A 19,287-nucleotide genomic window follows, 5' to 3' on the forward strand; every position below is an offset into this window, starting at 1 on the left:
GAGTTTCTATTTGGTAGGTGTGGTGTAGGCCAATAATGAGAGTTTCTCACAAGTTCTCATGCAATGCTGATGCAGCTGATCTGGAGGCAACAGTTTGAGAACCACTGGTCCAGACATAACATAGCACAGAGATTAAGCGTAGGGACTCTAGAGCCAGACATTTGGCTTGAAATTCTGGCTCCTCCACTTACCAGCTGTGTGACTTTATCACATTAAGAAGTCTCAGCCTCAAGTTCCTTTTCTGTAAAAAGGGTATAATAATAGTACCTTGCTCAAGTTGTAAGGATTAAATGATCATGAAGATGAAATGTAGGGTTCAGTGAACTTTGCTTGGCATATTATACGTGCTGGATATCTGCTTGTAGCTGTCATCATGACCGTCTTCAGCATCAGATTATTTCCTACTCCATAAGAAGTAGAAAAGAAAGATGACACTAGAATTTGGATTTTATATTTTCTGCCCCAATGCCTTCTTAGAAACCTCTCTTATTGTAAAATATATGTAGCAAACATGAAGAAAAATCTGTAAATTGGTTTAGAAAAATACGGTTTTGACAAATTATTAACAGATGAGCACCATGTAATCTCCTGCACCTGAGCCAAGAACAAGAAAATGGCCAGCTGTCATCAAGTCTCTGAAACCAACTTGCCAATCATTCTCCTCTTGTACTTCCTTTGCTGAAATAATATCTTCATGTTTACTGTCTACGCTATTTGTCCTAAAGTGTCTACTTTGAGCTGTCAAGAGTTATTTCAACCTTCCAGGATTCTGTTAGTTGGCCTTTAATTTTTATAATCATAATAATCCTCTTTAATCATGCCTTGCTTCTAATTGACCTTTTCACATATTTAGAGCCTCAGGGTGATAGTCTCAGGAAGCAAAACACAATGAGTTTTAGAATGCTTTCCTTTTTCTTTTAACCAGCCATTTCAGAAATAGTTGGGATCATTTTTATGTAAATGTTCCTCTGCCTTGGGTACTTTGCAGATTTGCTACTATTTCCACCCTCTTAGGATCTATTTTTTTTAAAGATTTTATTTATTCATGATAGACATAGAGAGAGAGAGAGGCAGAGACACAGGCAGAGGGAGAAGCAGGCTCCATGCTGGGAGCCCGACATGGGACTCGATCCCGGGACTCCAGGATTGCGCCCTGGGCCAAAGGCAGATGCTAAACCGCTGAACCACCCAGGGATCCCTGGATCTATTCTTTTTTAATAATCTTATATAATAATGTTATGATTAATATTATTAATATTTTACTTTAAACAATATGGATGCCTTAAATTCCTTGTGGACTGTGTCTTTTTAGTTGTAACATCCCATGCATGTAGAAGAAGCTTATTCATCTTTTAGATTTGATTTTAATTTTTTCTTATTAGATTTTCCTACACCCTAAAAACATTTTTTTTCAATGATAATTAACCTAAAACTATAAAAGAAACAACAACAGAAAACTTTGGAAATGGATTAGGAACATTTCTTGGCAGTATTTGCTGTCATTGTCAGAAATAGCTGGCCTGTGATATTGCTCAGAGGCTTATAATTAGAGATCCTTCAGGCTCTTGGGGTCTACAAGTGTGTTGGAAATTGCTAAGCCTGAGGAAATGGAGAATTTTGTCCTGCCCAATTTAAGAACTGGGGCATTTTGAGAGGATCTGAATAACCCTGGATCTTCTCCCTGCCTGAAGGAAATATTGAACATCTTAGAGAATAAGAAAGGAGAAGATGGTATTCTTTACCAAATCCCCAGTATCAAATCCTTACAAAATGGCAACCGTGTACTTCAACTGATACAAAGGATGCCTGTCACTGTGCCCTGGCACTCCTAGATGCTGGAGGCCTCTGTTATGGTCACTTCCATACCCATTATTTGATAAATCACTCCTATTCTCTTCTTAGATTCCCTGCTGTGAAGAAGAAATTTATGGCAGAACTCAAAGAATTACGGTACAAAGAGCAGAGCCCATATGTTGTTCAAAGCATTATCAGCTTGATAATGGGGATGAAATTCTTTCGAATTAAGATGTATCCAGTGGAGGACTTTGAGGCCTCTCTTCAGTTTATGCAGGTAGGTAATACCTTGGGCAGGAGAACCAAGGGGCTATCAATCTGAACACCTCCTGTCATCAGAATAACTGGCTTGGAATGTGAAAGCACATTCACTGGTCAGTGTGGGAGAAGTCCTACTTTTTCCTCAGAAATTCATAACGTGCTTTATAACCAAGTAATAGAGCTGCAGGCAGATAATTTCACTTTTAAGCTTTCATATCACTTTTGAGGTAGGGTATATAGTGAAATGTCTTATTTGTTGACTTTTTTTTTCCTCTTTCTACTCATCAGCTACATATTGATCTATGAATAAAATATAGCTGACTTTCTACTTTTTATAATTGATAGCATCATGGTGGCTATTAACATTCATAGCATCAGAATAATGAAGATTTTTTTATTCCCACTATAAAAGAGAATCAGTGTTTTAAAAATCTACCAAACCATACAGGTTTAGGCGTCAGTGATGCAGTGTTCCTCATATTATGTACTAACAAAAAAAATTGTTGCTAATGTGGATTTTGCAGAGCACCTGGCTCTGTTAGTATTTATAGAACTTTCTCTAATGCTTCCATGAACTAGATTAAATGAGGGTCTTTATCAATGAAGAGCTAGACATGGGGATTGTGTGCATAGGCTGTACCACTTCATACCCACTAAAACGGCTATACTAAAAAAGACAGATAACAGCAAGTGTGGATGTAGAGAAATTGGAACCCTCGTATACTGCTGATGGGAATAGAAAATGGCATAACAACTTTGGAAAATAGTTTGTCAGTTCCTCAATGGTTAAATCTAGAATTGGTATGTAATCAGCAATTCTACTTCTAGGTATATATCCAAGAGAAATGAAAATATACATTCACACAAAAACTTGAATGCAAATGTCCATAGCAGTATTATTTGTAATAACACAAAAGTGAATACAGCCCAACTGTTGATCAACCAATAAACAAATAAACAAAATGTGGTATATCCATATAAGGGAATATTATTTGGCCATAAAAAGGAATGGAGTACTGATATACACTATAACATGAATGTACCTTGAAAATACTATGCTAAGTAAAAGAAGTCAGACACAAAAGGCCACATATTTTATGATTCCATTTATATGGAATATCTCAAATAGGCAAATCCTTAAAGACAGGAAGTGATTGTGTAGGGCTTGGAGGCAGGGAGAGTGGATAGAGAGGTTGGAAATGACTGCTAAACAGTAGAGAGTTTCTTTGGAGGATAATGAAAAGGTTCTAAATTTGATTATGGTGATAAATGTACAATTGTGAATATACTAAAAGCCATTGAATTGTACACTTTGAGTGAATTGCATGTTATGTGATCTATATCTCAGTGAAGCTGTTTAAAAAAGATGTATCAAACTTTTGGGGTTTAAATTCAAGCTTCAGCACTGGGACCTTGAGAAAGTCACCCTTAACCCCTCCCAGCCTCACTTACCTTTGTGCCAAGTAGTGATAATGGCACTAGCTTTAGAAGGTGGCTCTGAGGATTCTTGGCACATGGTAAGCAGTTAGTAACTGTTAATTATTTTTATCCTCTCATATGAATAATTCATGTATCCATGTATTTGAATGATGATTTGAAAGAATATTTACACACATATACAAAATAATGTATGAAAAGGACTGCAATTCTAGGAGCCATGAAGCACCATTCTGTATTAGGGAAGCCATCTCAGTGACTTTCCATGTTGGCAATGCCCTTCTTAGTATAGAATCAATAGACTAGGAATTTTAGTGACTTTTGTTGGCAAAGGTCCCAGGATTGACCGAAAGTAAGTATAATAGCTAATATAGATACTAAGATATTGCCACAAATACATGGAGCCTTGGACCCTTCCATGAAAACAATACCTAAAAAAGAGCACAGTATGTTACTACCAAAAAGGCCAGGAAGGAGAACGGGGCTGGTGGAATTCTAAACATTAAAATTCTAAATTTACTTACAAATGATTTTCTGGGCCACCAAAAATACCCTTTCATAGATAGTAGTCCCCAGCCAAAGATATCCTTGCTTGAGGAACTGTTCTAAAGGTTTCTTGCTTTAGGTGGGGGAGGAATGCATTCCAGACTTGCTTATGAAACTATCTGAATAATAAACACACCTAAAATGTCAGAGCTAAAAAGTAAACAGCTCTGTGCCTGGGGCTGTCACAGGGCCCAAAATAAGTTTAATATCTTCTGCCTCTCTTCCCATGTTTACCTTCTCTGGGGATCTGTGTTTGTGGATTAATCAAGGACCAGGGCTCCACGCACAGTAGGTGGTCAATAGAAATTTATCAGCAACGAATGTCTGAATGGATCAATCAATAAGTCAGTGGATGAATATCTGCTTGCTAGTTGTAGATGCTTTCTCCTTTTGGCACAATTATTTGAGATAGAACGAGGAGAGTGAGAAAACCAATTTTGCAAAATGTCATTGAGGCCATTTTGTTTGTTTGTTTGTTTGTTTGTTTGTTTGTTTGTTTTGAGGCCATTTTGAATTTAAGTATAAATGCTAGAATCCAGTGATTTTCTTTAATGGATTATGGAATATTCTATGTTGGTGTGTATGATTGAATTAACAGCTGCTTCCTTTAATTTGTTTTAGTACATTTTCTGTGCACATTTCAATCTGTTCTCCCTCCTTTATGCTTTTTTCTGCTTCCTAGGAATGTGCCCATTATTTCCTCGAGGTCAAAGACAAAGATATCAAGCATGCCTTGGCTGGGCTTTTTGTTGAAATTCTCGTCCCAGTTGCTGCTGTGAGTTACGTTTTTAAGAACTTCTTCAAATTGGATTAGAGAATCACCAATTTCATTAATTTGACATCAACATGTGTCTCTATTTTTTTAGGCTGTTAAAAATGAAGTAAATGTTCCCTGCCTTAGAAACTTTGTTGAAAGCCTATATGACACCACACTGGAACTTTCTTCTCGAAAGAAGCATTCGTTGGTTAGTAACTCTGAGAAAATCCAAAACACAAAACTATAGAGGATAAAATCCTTAGGCTGAAATCTATTTGAGAGTCGTAAGGGTCCCTCAAATGGGAGGATTACCTGCAGCTCTTGCCCAAAAAAGGAAGTGTTTCAAAATTTGGAGCTTGCACTTAACGTTGACCATAACTGGATCACGATAATATAAGGGGATTAGACCATGTCATCTCAGATGACCCTTCTCATCCTAAGATTCTGTTCTTTATTTTCAAGACTGGATTAACTTGATTTTTGTTTTGAGTATTTTTTCCAATCTGAAAGTCAAAGTTTATAATAATAGTTCATCTTTTCGATCCCCAGAAGTCTTCACTGGTTCATTCCTATCCTTATGTTCTAAATCAAAATGGAAGCAGGCAGCAAAGGGAGTTGAGAGAGAGACAAGTCTTTTAAATTATCACAACCTTTTGCCCTCAGTGGTAAATAAGGCTCTGGTTTATTAATTGACATGACATATGAGCTATTCTTGTGATAGTATAGAGGAAGCAGGTTACTTAGCTGGCACAGTTTATGCCAATCTTCAAAATATGAGCATAGCCACCATTATTTGAGCTATTATTGAGAGTTGCTTTGCTGGCAGTGGTGACAAATATGCTTATTTTCTACTTCTATGGTCAGTCATTGTGACTAACCACTAGAATTTTTTTTTTTTAGATGACTGGCTAGAATTATAGTTACACTCAATGGTAGCATAGTTCAAAGTCAGTTTAAAACCAAGTGAATAAAAAAAATTAAGTTAGTGGATTGTTAAGCACTGAATCTCATTGTGGCAATAATCTTTTGCCAATTCAGCTTAATGGATGAGCCAGTTTTATTTTTGTTTGAATCTTCACTAGCCCTAATTTTTTAGGTACCATAAAGGTATATGCTATCTGGTTCTGTAGAATGGCAGTGTATTCTGCATATATATTTTTTGGGTGGCCACTCATCAGCTTTTCTATCTTCTCCAGTTACTGTGGGAAATCAGCCCAGTTAGGCAGGAAAAGCACAGTAGCACCTCTGTTTATTCACTCGTAAGCAAATTCCTCCTGTGGTTAAATTTGTCTTGGTGGAGTTTACCAATGCAATAACATTCTTTTAGGAATCTTTCTTAATTACAGGAAGATTGCATGCAAAAGAAAATATATACACCTACCTCTAAAACAAGGACAAGCTAGTAGATGTTTATGAGCAAAAACCCCAATAACATCTTTAAAATTAGTATGCCTTCCTACTTTCTTTCTTTCTGAGAGTGATCTTAAGATAATGAGTTTGTTTTTAAAATTCATAAGTGAGGATTCTAAATCAGTGAATCAGGTTTCCACTTATTATACATGAAACTTATTATACACTTTATAATTCTAGATAATTCCACCCCCATCATCATCAGAAAGCATTTGCGAAATGCCTACCTCTGCATGGCCCCCACTGAGCCTTGTGTTATAAAGCGTCCTGTTTATTTTGGCCTACAGAGGGAGATGGATAGGTAGCAGTTCCAGAGAGCATGTGTTACCTGGTTTGTTGAAATATAAATAATCTTGTGACCTCATCTTCTTTCTCCTCAGGCCCTGTACCCACTGGTGACCTGTCTTCTTTGTGTCAGTCAAAAGCAGCTGTTCCTGAACAGGTGGCATATTTTCCTCAACAACTGCTTATCCAACCTTAAAGTTAGTATTTGTCAGTTCAAAAAAGTCTTTTATAAACTAAATATGTGTCTGAGACTGACATATGTGCTTCTGAGAGTGATTCATGATGTTTACAGGGTAATTATCTGATACTCTTTGAGATAATGAAAAAAATATTGAGTTCTCCTTATTAAATATAGTCAATTTTATGTTATGTTATGTTATTTATTTATTGAGAGAGAGTGAGAGAGTTTGGGGTGAGGGAGGGGCACAGGGAGAGAGGGAGAGAGTTTGGGGTGAGGGAGGGGCAGAGGGAGAGAGGGAGAGAGAATCTCAAGCAGACTCCCTACTGAGCACAGAGCCCAACATGGGACTTGATCCTGTGACCCTGAGATCATGAGCTAAGCCGAAATGAAGAGTCAGACACTTAACCAACTGAGCTATCCAAGCACCCCCAAATATAGTCAGTCTTAGAAGATGACTAGGGATTGGAGAAATCACTCCAAATTTGGGAAATCTTTCCTAATTAGGATCACTTTAAGGGTAAAATTAAATACCCTTGTATATGTATTAATTGTCACATTGTATCTAAATGATTTTTTTTAAAGGTGGGGGGAGACCCACTTCATTGGCAGAACCAAGTGAATTGATTTCAGAAGCTCACCTGTACTTCCTGCATCCTTCCTCTGCCCCCCACCCCCATCTAGGAAAATATTTGAGGGAAGAAGTTCCTTTCTGTGGGAGGATTGACCGCAATCACAGAGAATACTTATTTCCTGTCAGTGTTCTTTGTAATTATTTGAAGGTATTCTCTTCAAGCCACATGACAGTCCATCATCCCTAGGCATCCATTGAACAAGCACTGTGGAGATAGACAGCACAGGTGCTGAGTCATGAGACAGATGAAGTAATCTTTCCTAAAACTGAGGAACCTACTGTTAAAACTACCATAATGATTAGCTTTAAAATTGGTTTTATAACTTGTAAGCGGTAAACATATTTTAAGTTTTAGTGACCTATTGATAAAAGACAACTAAATGAATCAACCCTAATGTAAGTGCAAACAGTGTACATTTTCCAGTTGTTTCCAGTTGTGTCTTGATGTTCTTCTATGAGTTTGATATTTACTACTTTAGAATCTTTGAAATATACATAATTATCCAATCCTGTATGTGCTTATACATGTTGCCTTATCTTTTCTGTTCTAAGACACTTTAATTTAGTGAGTGGTTAAGATTAATTATATTATTTTGGCATTTACCGTAATTATATAGTAATCTGCATTAGAGCTGTTTTAAGCACTGATTGTGAAATCCAAGATTAGAATCATTGATTTTCTTCAAATTGGCAATGAAATATAATAGCAATGGATATAGAATTAAGCTTTTAAGTATTCTGAAAAACAAAAAGCTTTTTAGAGTTATCAACGATTATATAATAGCCAGTCTCAGAGATTTTACTTAGGGATTTATGCATACATCTCTAACACACAGCTCAATGTCATTTTGTTGTTTGGCCCACTTTTAACTTACTCAGTTATTAGTTCTAGTTGAAAATATTTTTGTTCATTTACATTTCACACAGGTAGAAGTGGTCATTTTGCCCAAAACAAAGGAGAGAATTAATTAAGAATGTTTACAGTGCATTGTCTTGTATATATTGTGCTCAGTATGTTTATGATGAATTTTAGTTAGAATTAAAATAATACTTTGCATGACGATTTATTGTTGTGGCCAAAAAAACAAATTTTTTTGGTTTAAAGTATGAGCTTTTGAAACATAGTGGCATGATCTTACTTTGGAATATTATTGCTTCAAAGTTAAAATATTGGTTCTTTAATCAAAACCCACCAAAAAGACTTAATAACAGGGTTATAAATGGCCCAGTGAGAAGTGGGGCTACAAGCTGATAGTATATCACTATGCAAACATTCAGCATTAGGATTTCTACGAGAATGGCCATGGTGAGATCAGAAAGAGTATATAGAGTTGATAGTAGAGGCTGAACCAAATTCCAGAATTCCATTGAAGTCACCTAGTAGGTATGAAGTGCCCACTGCATAAGGTGCTAGGGAAGGTGCTGGAAGTGGGACATATAGGGGAAGTTAACTATATTAAAACTAGCTATAGAATAGAGTCTCTGTCCTTGAGGAGTTTAGCATTTCATTGGGGGATATGTAACAAAATTTCAAAATGTATGCTAGAGAGAGTGAGGGATATAAAAGTTGAAAGTAGAGTGATACCTGTGCCATTTATGGAAGTTAGAGACCCCATGAAGCATGAAAGAAATAGTTATGAGGCCAAGTTAAGTCAATGATATTTTACTTTATGGGTAATGAATTGTTGGAATTCACCACCCCAAGGCTAAAAGATATAAAAAGATCCTTGATGAGTTACAAGTGGAATAAAATGGTATTACATATATTTAGAACTAATCCAGTAGCAGTTAAGTGAGGCCATTTTAGGGGTGTCTGGGTGGCTAAGTCGGTTAAGTTTCCAACTCTTGATTTCTGCTAGGGTTGTGGGATTGAGCCCTGCCTCCTCAGGCTTCATACTCAGCAGGGAGTCTTCTTGCAATTCTCTCTTTCCCTCTCCCTCTACCCTGACCCTCCTTGCACTCTCTCTCTCTTTCTTTCTCTCCAAAATAAGTGAATAAATCTTTTTTTTTAAATGAGACTATTTTAAAATGTCATCAATAAACCTTCCAAACCTCCTTATGAATAGTCTGTGAGGAAAAACTGACATGGCTTCAAAAGTGTACTTTGTCTTGAATAGTGTCAGTATTTTATGGGAGTTAGAGCCAACTGTAAAATTTCATAAAGACCAGCAGACCAACTCTTCCCCCTGTTACCCTTTTCCCTTCCAGCAACCTTATCCTCCTTGTCTCCCACTCCCCTACACATGCTTAAGTATAATGAACCTAGTGTTTGAACTCTACATGTTGAGCTTGGTAGCCATGTTTGATGTGTTCTACAAAGGTGAGTCATCAAGGCGGCAGCATGACATATAGCAGAATAGAAGTGTGTATGAAAGTGAAAAATCTGCTGCTTTCAAAGTAAACCTCTCAGGTCAATGCTCATTTAATGTCAGTGCCCTAGTTTATCTTCAGAGTCAGTCTGTAGGAGGCAGGCTGCTTTGGTAACACAAACTTGCAGTCTTTATTTACACTTAATTAAGTGATCAACCATATATTAGCAATATAATCTTGTAAAGTGATGGGGGGTAATTTATGGCAACTTCTTAACTACAACACTGATATCTTTCAAGAACTCTTGCTTTGTGGTAACCAGTATTTTTTTCTTCTATATATTTTATGTCAGAATCTGAACATATTGAGCAATTAAGAATTGACACATTCCTTTTACATCTGCATAATATACCTGATTCCAAAAAAAGAAAATGTTTTAAAACTTGATTTAATAGTATTTATTTATTTGTTAATCTCCATTTATTAATAGTTCTATTAATATGTAGTATATATTAAGCATTCATAATAACTATGTGCTAGTTTCTCATCCTTCAAAATGGATATAATTGGAACAATTTTTAACTTTTTAAATTTTATAATAGTGAATATAATATACCAGAGATCCAGATTATAAAAAAACAAAACAAAGCCATAAAGGAAAACTTAAAAGTTAAAAAATGTGTTTACTATATATTAATAACAACAATAGTTCTCAGTAATTGAAGATCTGTTATGAGCCAAACCAATAGCAGGAGTTTACATATCTTGTTATGGATCATCATGACAATGTCATAAGCTCCATTGAACTCTCTTCATGCTTTCTCATGGATATTATTTATGCTTTGTTAAATATTTTGCCCCAATAGCAATACTTTATCTGAAGGCTAGGCAATACAGAATTAAAAATGATTCTCCTTTTATCTCAGTCACTTCTTGTACTAGGACTCGAATGCATTTATTTATCCAGTCAGTTGGTCAACAATTTCTTACAAGAAGTGTTTACCAGTAACTCTCCTAGGTGCTGGGAGTACGTGATGAATAAGACAGTAGCACTCTCCAACCTCTTAGACCTTGTAACTTAGTGGTGGAGACAGACAATAAGCAAGTAAGTGAATAGTTAAGAAGAAAAATTCAGATAGTGATAACTGCTGTAAATAAAATGAAGTAGGCTATGTTAACAGAGAATGATACATTCAGGAGGAGCAGGGAAGAGAGGGTGCAAAGAAGGTCTTTTGATTTCCATTAAGAATATAAAAAATGGTGTGGTTGCCATAAATATATTTGTTGAAGCTTGTCTTTAGCACATAATATATATTTGCGTGTAATAATCACAATAAAGTTTAAGTAGTACTTTTTTTAAGACTTTTCATATAATAGTAAGATAATTAATGATATTTTTATCTCAGTAGAGATTGAGTAATATATTAAGGATTCCACAGTCATTGATTGGTAGAATGCACTAAAATGTATGGCACCATTTATTTTAAAACAACTACTCTTCTCTTTGTAAGTATCAAAATCAAATGACATAGTATTGGCTGTTTTAAGTAATTTTCTAGAAGCAATTGTTCTGCTTTGCTATTAACCTCATTTCTATAAACTTAAGAAAATCTCTTTTCATCTGTTTCAGATCTGTCCAAGACATATTTCAAAGTGGGATTTATAAATTCTAAAAGCGGACATGAACCAGGTTTAAAAATTAGGAATCAGCTGACAAGGCGCTTACTTTCCATGAGTGCCTTATTTATTCAGACATTGAAGAGAAAATAATATGTATAAATTGTTGGTCTAGTGGCATTAGAAGTTATCCTGAACCTAATGTTCCTTGCACATATGTTCTTTGGGTAATATGGTCTAGTTGATGTGGAAGAGAGACCTAGAAGGTATTTGAGTATAACAAGATGAAAAGATGACTAAAATTGTTTAGCAATCTCTGTCAATAGAGCTTTACCTTAACATGTACCAGAATCTCCAAAGAAGCCTGTTTCAAATGCAACTTCGCAAAACTTACCTCCAGAGGTTCTGATTTCAAATGTCCAAGTGCAGTTAAGGAATCTGCATGTTCATAAGAAACCCATGTGACTTAGTGCAAATGGTCAGCTAGTGGACCTTGGAAAACATTGGTTTTTTCAGTGACCATGTCACCAGCCAAGCTGCCAATGAATTCAATTCTCCCTACTTCTTACTGAATTGCTTTAACTAAATCAAAAGCATAAATTAATTAATTAATTAATTAATTAATTAAATTTAAAGAAGGTGGGCATGGTTTTGGCCAGCTGATATGTCACGTGAAAGTGTTGGTGACCAGCACTGAGAAGAGAGGAAGGGGTACAAGGAAGACTCATTCTGAAGCCTACTAGTTTCTTGAACACTTTTATCGGGGTAACCTCGCAGCCACAATATATTAATATATTATTGTTAATTAATTAACAGACAAGCAGATTACAACGGGAGAAGAGTCCTTCAATCTTGAAGTAGAGATTTTTGGCAAAAATCAATGGTTTAAGACATATGCTAAAGTGTTTACATCCTGAGAATCTGTATCAAACCCTATGGTGTTAGCTGCTATTGGAATACAAAGCCATTGAGGAAGAGATCCTGTTTTCCGGTAGAGTAAAATCTAGTAGGCACCAGTAGCATATTGGAGTGGCATCCATATAATATTAAACTGCAGTAGAAAAACTAATGCTTCAAAGACACTGGAATCAGATTGTCTAGGTTCAAATTATGGCAATGCCACTCATTAGCATTTCTGTGCCTTGATTTCTTCATCTGCATAGTAAGAACACTGACAGTTATCCACTTCAGAGGTTGTTGTGAGAATTAAAATGAGTTAGTATGTGTACATCACTGATAACAATGCCTGATAGAGTAAGCACCATGTTATATATGCATTCCAGTTTCTAAGAAATAGGACTTAGTCTAGAAGTCATTTCCTAATCCCCACTGTCATTTACTACCCTAATGGCTTTCAGCAAGTCATTTTGCCCCCCACAATGATGAATTCCCTCAACTGATGTCATGGAATGTGAAAGCACTTTTGAAAAAATATCAAGACGCCATTACGAGTGTAAGATGTTTAGTAATACCATTATACCATGTAGACTAACTTTAGCTACATAACCATAGTTGCCTTTTTTAATTGAAGTATATTTGATGTACAGCATTATGTCAGTTTCAGGTGTACAACATAATGATTCAGCATTTGTATATGTTGCAAAATGATCACCACATTAAATCTAGACATCTGTCACCATACAAATTTACAAAATTTTTTTCTTGTGATAAGAACTTTTCTTACTTTCTTAGCACCTTTCAAATTTGTAATACAAAGTTACTGACTATAGTTCCCATTACATCCCCATGACATATTTATTTTATAAGGAAGTTTGTACCTCTTGATTCCTTTCAACCATTTTACCCACCCCCACCCCTTGCCCCTCTGGCAACTACAGCCTCTTCTCTATCTATGAGTTTTATTTTGTTAGTTCACTTGTTTTATTTTTTAGATTCCAGATATAAGTGAATTCATATGGTGTTTGTCTTTCTCTGTCTCAGTGACTTCACTTAGCTAATGTCCTCAAGGCTCATCCATGTTATTGCAAATGGCAAATATTCTTTCTTTGTATGGCTAAGTAATGCTTCACACTTTAATCCATTTATCTTTATCCATTTGTCCATTGATGGACACTTAGGCTGCTTCCATATATTGACTATTCCAAATAATGCTGCAAAGAACAGAGATGCATATATCTTTTTGAATTAGTGTTTTTTTTTTCAGATAAATACCCACAAGGAATTGCTGTATCACATGGTAGTTCTATTTTTAATATCTTGAGGAACTTTCATACTGTTTTCCATAATAACGACATCAGTTTACATTCCAACCAACAGTATACAAAGATTCCTTTCTTCCACATCCTCGTCAACACTTGTTATTTCTTGTCCTTTTGATAATAGCCATTTTGACAGGTGTGAGGTGATATCATAATGTGATTTTGATTTGCAGTTCCCTGATGATGAGTGATGTTGGGCATCTCTTCATGTATCTGTTAACCATCTGTATATCTTCTTTAGAGAAATATCTATTCAGATCTTCTGCCCATTTTTTAATTTGATCATTTGTATTTTGTTATTGAGCTGTGTGAGTTCTTTATATATTTTGGATATTAACCCCTTATCAGATATATGATTTGGAAATATCTTCTCCCATTCAGCAGGTTACCTTTTCATTTTGTTGAAGGTTTCCTTTGTTGTGCAGATGCTTTTTAGTTTGATGTTGTTCCATTTGTTTATTTTTGTTTTTGTTGCCATTGCATTTGGAGTCAGATCCAAAAAAAAATACCACCAAAAGCAATGTCAAGGGCTTACTGCCTGTATTTTCTTCTAGGAGTTTTATGGTTTCTTATCTTACATTTAAGTCGTTAATTTTTTAAAATATTTTATTTTTTTGACAGAGAGAGAGCGAGAGAGCACATGCACATAAGCAGGGAGGAGCGGGAGAGGGAAAAGCAGGCTCCCCACTGAGTAGGGAGCCTGACACTGGGCTCATGACCTGAGCCAAAGGCAGATGCTTAACCAACTGAGCCACCCAAGTGCCCCTAAGTCCTTTTTAAATCTATTTTGAGTTAATTTTGTGTACAGTGTAAAAAATGGTCCAATTTCATTCTTTTGCATGTGGCTGTCCAGTTTTCCCAGCACCATTTATGGAAAAGACTTTTTTCTTCATTTTCTGTTTTGTTCTCTTTTGTTGTAAGTTAATTGACCATGTGTGCTTGCATTTATTTCTATTCCCCTCTATTCCCTCTATTCCACTGATCTGTGTGTCAGATTTTATGTCAGTACCATACTGTTTTGATTACTGTGTTTTTTAACATAGTTTGAAGTCAGGGACTGTAATGCCTCCAGCTTTGTTCTTACTCAATATTGTTTTCACTACTTGGGATTTTTTGTGGTATTATGCAAATTTTAGGATTGTTCTATTTCTGTGAAAGTGCCATTGGAATTTTGATAGAGATTGCACTGAACCTGTAGATTACTTTGGGTAATTTGGAAATTTTTACAATAATAATTCTTTTAATTTATGAGCATTGAATATCTTTCCATTTATTTGTGTCTTCTTTAATTTCCTTCATCTATGTCTTATGGTTTTTAATGTACACATCTTTCACCTCCTTATGTAAATTTATTCCTAGGTGTCTTATTCTTTGTGATGAAATTGTGAATAGGATTTTTTTCTTTATTTCTCTTTCTGTTAGTTTGTGGTTAGTATATAAACATGGAACAGGTTTTTGTATATTGATCTTGTACCATGCAATTTTACTGCATTTGTTTATTCTAAGTTTTTTGGTAGAGTCTTTGGGGTTTTCTGTGTATTAATTGATGTTCTTTATAGATAATGGAAGTTTTACATTTTTCTTCCAATTTTGATGACTTGAATTTATTTTTCCTGCCTAATTGTTCTGGATAGGACTTCAATACTATGTTGAATAAAAGTGGTGAGGGGCTGGGTTGCTCAGTGGTTGAGCATCTGCCTTTGGCTCAGATTGTGATCCCAGGGTCCTGGGATCAAGTCCTGCATTGGGCTCCCTATAGGGAGCCTGCTTCTCCCTCTGCCTGTGTCTCTGCCTCTCTCTTTATGTCTCTCATGAATAAATTAATAAAATCTTTTTTTAAAAAAAGTGGTGAGAGTGGGCATCCTTGTCCTGTTCCTGATCTTGAGAAAGCTTTCAGTTTTTTACCATAGAGTATCATATTCAGTGGGCTTGTGATATATGGCCTCTTATTATTTTGAGGTATATTCCCTTTATACTCAATTTGTTGTGAGTTTTTATCGTAAATGGATGTTGAATTTGTCAAATGCTTTTCTCCATCTACTGAGAAGTCGTATGAGTTTTATCCCTCATTTTGTTAATGTGGTTTATCATGTCAATTGATTCGCAAATGTTGAACCATCTTTCCATCCCTGGAATAAATCCTACTTGATCATGGTGTATAAACCTTTTAATGTGCTGTTGAATTCAGTTTGCTAATATTTTGTTGAGGATTTTTGCATCTATCTTAATCAGGCATATTGGCATGTAATTTTCTCTTTTGTGTGTGTGTCCTTATCTGGTTTTGGTATCAAGGTAATGTTGGCCTCATAAAATGAGTTTGAGAGTATTCCCTTCTCTTCAATTTTTTGGAAGAGTTTGAGAAGGATTGGTATTAAATCTTTGAAAGTTTGGTAGAATTCACTCATGAAGCCATCTGGTCCTGGACTTCTGTTTGTTGGGAGTTTTTGATTACTGATGCAACTTCCTTACTAGTAATTGGTCTATTCAGATTTTTCTATTTATGATTCAGTTTTGGAAGATGGTATGTTTCTAGGAATTAATTTATTTCTTCTATATTTTCTAATTGATTGGCATATAATTGTTCGTAATAGTCCTTTAAGATCCTTTGTTGTTTTTTTTGTATCAGTTGCAGTTTCTCCTATTTCCTGATTCTATTTATTTGAGTCCTCTCTTTTTTTCTTAGTCTAGCCAAAAGCTCATCAATTTTATTTATCTTTTCAAAGAGCCAGCTGTTAGTTTTATTGATCTTCTCTATTGTCTTTTTAGTCTCTATTTCATTATTTCCTTCCTTCTGATAACTTTGGGCTTTAACTGTTCTTTTTCTAGTTACTTTAGATTTAAAGTTAGATTGTTTATTTAATATTTTTCTTGTTACTTGAGATAGGCCTATATCATTATAATCTTTCCTCTTAGAACTGTTTTTGCTGTATATGGTATTTCCAATTTCATTTATCTCAAAGTATTTTTAAAATTTCCCCTTTGATTTCTTCTTTGACCCCATTGGTTATTCAGTAGTATATTGTTTAATCTCCCCCTATTTGTGATTTTTCTAATTTTCTATTGTAATTAGTTTCTAGTTGCATACTACTATGGTTGATAAAGATGCTTGATATGACATCAATCATCTTAATATTATTGAGACTTCTTTTGTGGCCTAATATGTGATCTGTCCTGGCAAATGTTGCATGTGCACTTGAGTAGAATCGTGTTTTCTACTGGAGAGAATGTTCTGTATATCTCTATTAAGTCCATCTAGTCTAATGTGCCATTTAAAGTCTAATATGAGATTTAAAGCCAATATTTCCTTATTGATTTTCTGTCTGGATTATCTATCCATTGATATAAGTGAAGCATTAAAGTTCCTTACTGTTACTGTGTTTTTGTCAATTTCTCCCTTTAGGTTTGTCAATATTTGCTTTATATATTTAGATGCTCCTACGTTGGGTGCGTAAATATTTACAATTGTTATATTTTCTTGTTGAATTGACCACTTTGTCATTATGTAATGCCCTTCTCTCTCTTTGTTTTCAAATCTGTTTTGTCTGATATAAGTATAGCTACCCCAGCTCCCTTTTGGTTTTCATTTGCATGTAATATCTTTTTCTATTCATCAATTTCAGTCTGCATGTGTCCTATAGCTAAAGTAAATCTTTTGTAGGCAGCATATAGATGAGTCTTGTCTTTTATCCATTCAGCAACTTTGTGTCTTCTGATGAAGCACTTAGTCCATTTACATCTAAAGTAGTTGTTACAGTTATGTACTTATTTTCATTTAGTTAATTTTTTTGTTTTTTGTTTTTTAGTTTCTCCCTGTTCCCTTTTTTCTTGCTTTCTTGTGATTTGGTCACTTTCTCTGATGTTATGCTTAGATTCCTTTCTCATTATCTTTTGTGTATTTATTATAAGTTTTTGCTTTGTGGTCACCATGAAGCTCACATCTAACAGCCTATATATTTAACAGTCTATTTTAAGTTGATAGCAAGTTAAGCTTAAACACATTCTAAAACTATGCATTTTTATGTTTTTGATATCACATTTTACATCTCTCTGGTTTTTGTATCCCTTAACTAATGAATATATAGTTACTTTTTACTATGTCTTTTAACAATCATACTAACTTTATAATTAGTCTACTTCCTTTACTATATATTTGCCTTTACCAGTGAGATTTTTACTATCATCTGTTTTCTTATTACTAATTAGTGCCCTTTGTTTTTTAACATTCTTTTTAGGACCAGTTAGTGGTGATGAACTCTTTTAGCTTTTGCTAAAAATAAATCTTTATCACTTTTTTAATTGTAAATGAGAATCTTGTTAAATAGAATATTCTTGATTGGAAGTTTTTTCCCTTTCAGCACTTTAAGTATATCATGCCGTTCTCTCTTGGCCTGCACAGTTTCTGTTGAGAAATCTGCTGATAACCTTATGTTCATTGTGCATTGACCCAATGTCCCGTGTTCATAACATGTTATTTTTCTCACACAGCTTTTAAGATTCTCTCTTTGTCTTTAACTTTGACATTTTAGTTATAACGTGCCTTGGTGTGGGTCTTTTTGAGTTCATTTTGTTTAGAACCTTCTGGGTTTCCTGGATTTGGATACCTGTTTCATTCCCCAGATTAGGCAATTTTTTAGCGATTATTTATTTGAATAAGTCTCCTGCCCCTTTCTCTCTCTCTTCCTTCTGGAAGCCCTATAATCAGAATATTATTCTGCTTGATGTTGTCTCAGAGGTCTCTTAAGCAATGCTTTTTTTTTTTTTTAATTATTTTTTTTCTTTTTGCTTTTCTGGTTGGGTGAGTTCTATTTCCCTATCTCCCAGATCACTAATTCTTTCTTCTGCTTCATCTAGTCTGCTGTTAAACCTTTCTAGTGTATTTTTCAGTTAAGTTATTATATTCTTCAGCTCTGTAACTTCTCTTTTTGTATGTTCTTATAATTTCTATCTCGTTGCTAAAAACATTCTGTGTACTTCCATTCTTTTCCTGAGTTTAGTGAACTTCTTTATGACCATTACTTTAATTCCTTATCAGACAAATTTTTTATCTCCATTTCATTAAAGTTTTTTTCCTGGGATTTTATCTTATTTTTTTGTTTGGAACATATTCCTGTGTTTCCTCATTTTGCTTGACACTCTATGTTTGTTTCTATGTGTTAGACAAAACAGCTCTCTCTCGCACTCTTAAAAGGATAGCCTTATATAGGCAATGAATCTTATTGTTTAACATTGCCCTAGCTCTTGATTGTATCTGGAACTGTCTCTCTGGTTGTTTAAGCCTCATTAAGCCCAGAAATGCAACTCTCCAGGTTACCAGAGTCTGACATTCAAGAGCATCCTCTGTGTGGGTTCTGTTTGCCTGCTGGCTTTGGTAGATCGAGGAGGGCAGGGACAGGGTTATGCAGACAACACAAGGGGTGCAAGGCCACGGCAGTGGCATGGAAGATGGAGGTTATCACTGGTCAGTTAGAGTGAGAGTACAAAAATAGTACTTCCTAGTGCTGGCACCAGCAAGGTAGAAAGTGAATGTAAAACTGTCACCCACTAGTGCCTCCATCCCTGCACAGAGTCCTAACAGGTTTTTGCTCCTCTAGCAGATGCCTTAATATTAGCAAATTTATCTTCTTCCCATATGGTCTAGGCTCTTCTCAAACTGCTGCTCTTGTACTGGGTCCCAGGGAGAGTGAATCTGCATATGAGCTTTTAAGGCTGTCTCTCTTTCCCTACAGCCTTATGACTCTCCTGGATGTAAGTTCTGTTGGTTTTCAAAGTCACACGTTTTGGGGGCTCATTTTTATGGTGCAGACCCTAAGGGATAGAGTGGCTAATGTGGGACAAAATG

At 35.3% G+C, this 19,287-nt stretch overlaps 1 protein-coding gene across 9 annotated transcripts in view; it reads left to right on the forward strand.

Moving 5' to 3' along the window:
- The window catches only part of FRY (FRY microtubule binding protein), a 428,782-nt gene that overhangs the window by 261,210 nt on the left and 148,285 nt on the right, over positions 1-19,287 (forward strand). For all 9 annotated transcript variants that reach the window (XM_072719962.1, XM_025996751.2, XM_025996753.2 and 6 more), the window contains 4 exons: positions 1,903-2,071; positions 4,721-4,813; positions 4,905-5,003; positions 6,586-6,687. In XM_072719962.1, coding sequence (XP_072576063.1) covers positions 1,903-2,071; positions 4,721-4,813; positions 4,905-5,003; positions 6,586-6,687 — 463 coding nt within the window. The remainder of the gene's footprint in view (positions 1-1,902; positions 2,072-4,720; positions 4,814-4,904; positions 5,004-6,585; positions 6,688-19,287) is intronic.

This window comes from Vulpes vulpes, chromosome 9, assembly GCF_048418805.1.
Source record: "Vulpes vulpes isolate BD-2025 chromosome 9, VulVul3, whole genome shotgun sequence".
NCBI lineage: Eukaryota > Metazoa > Chordata > Mammalia > Carnivora > Canidae > Vulpes > Vulpes vulpes.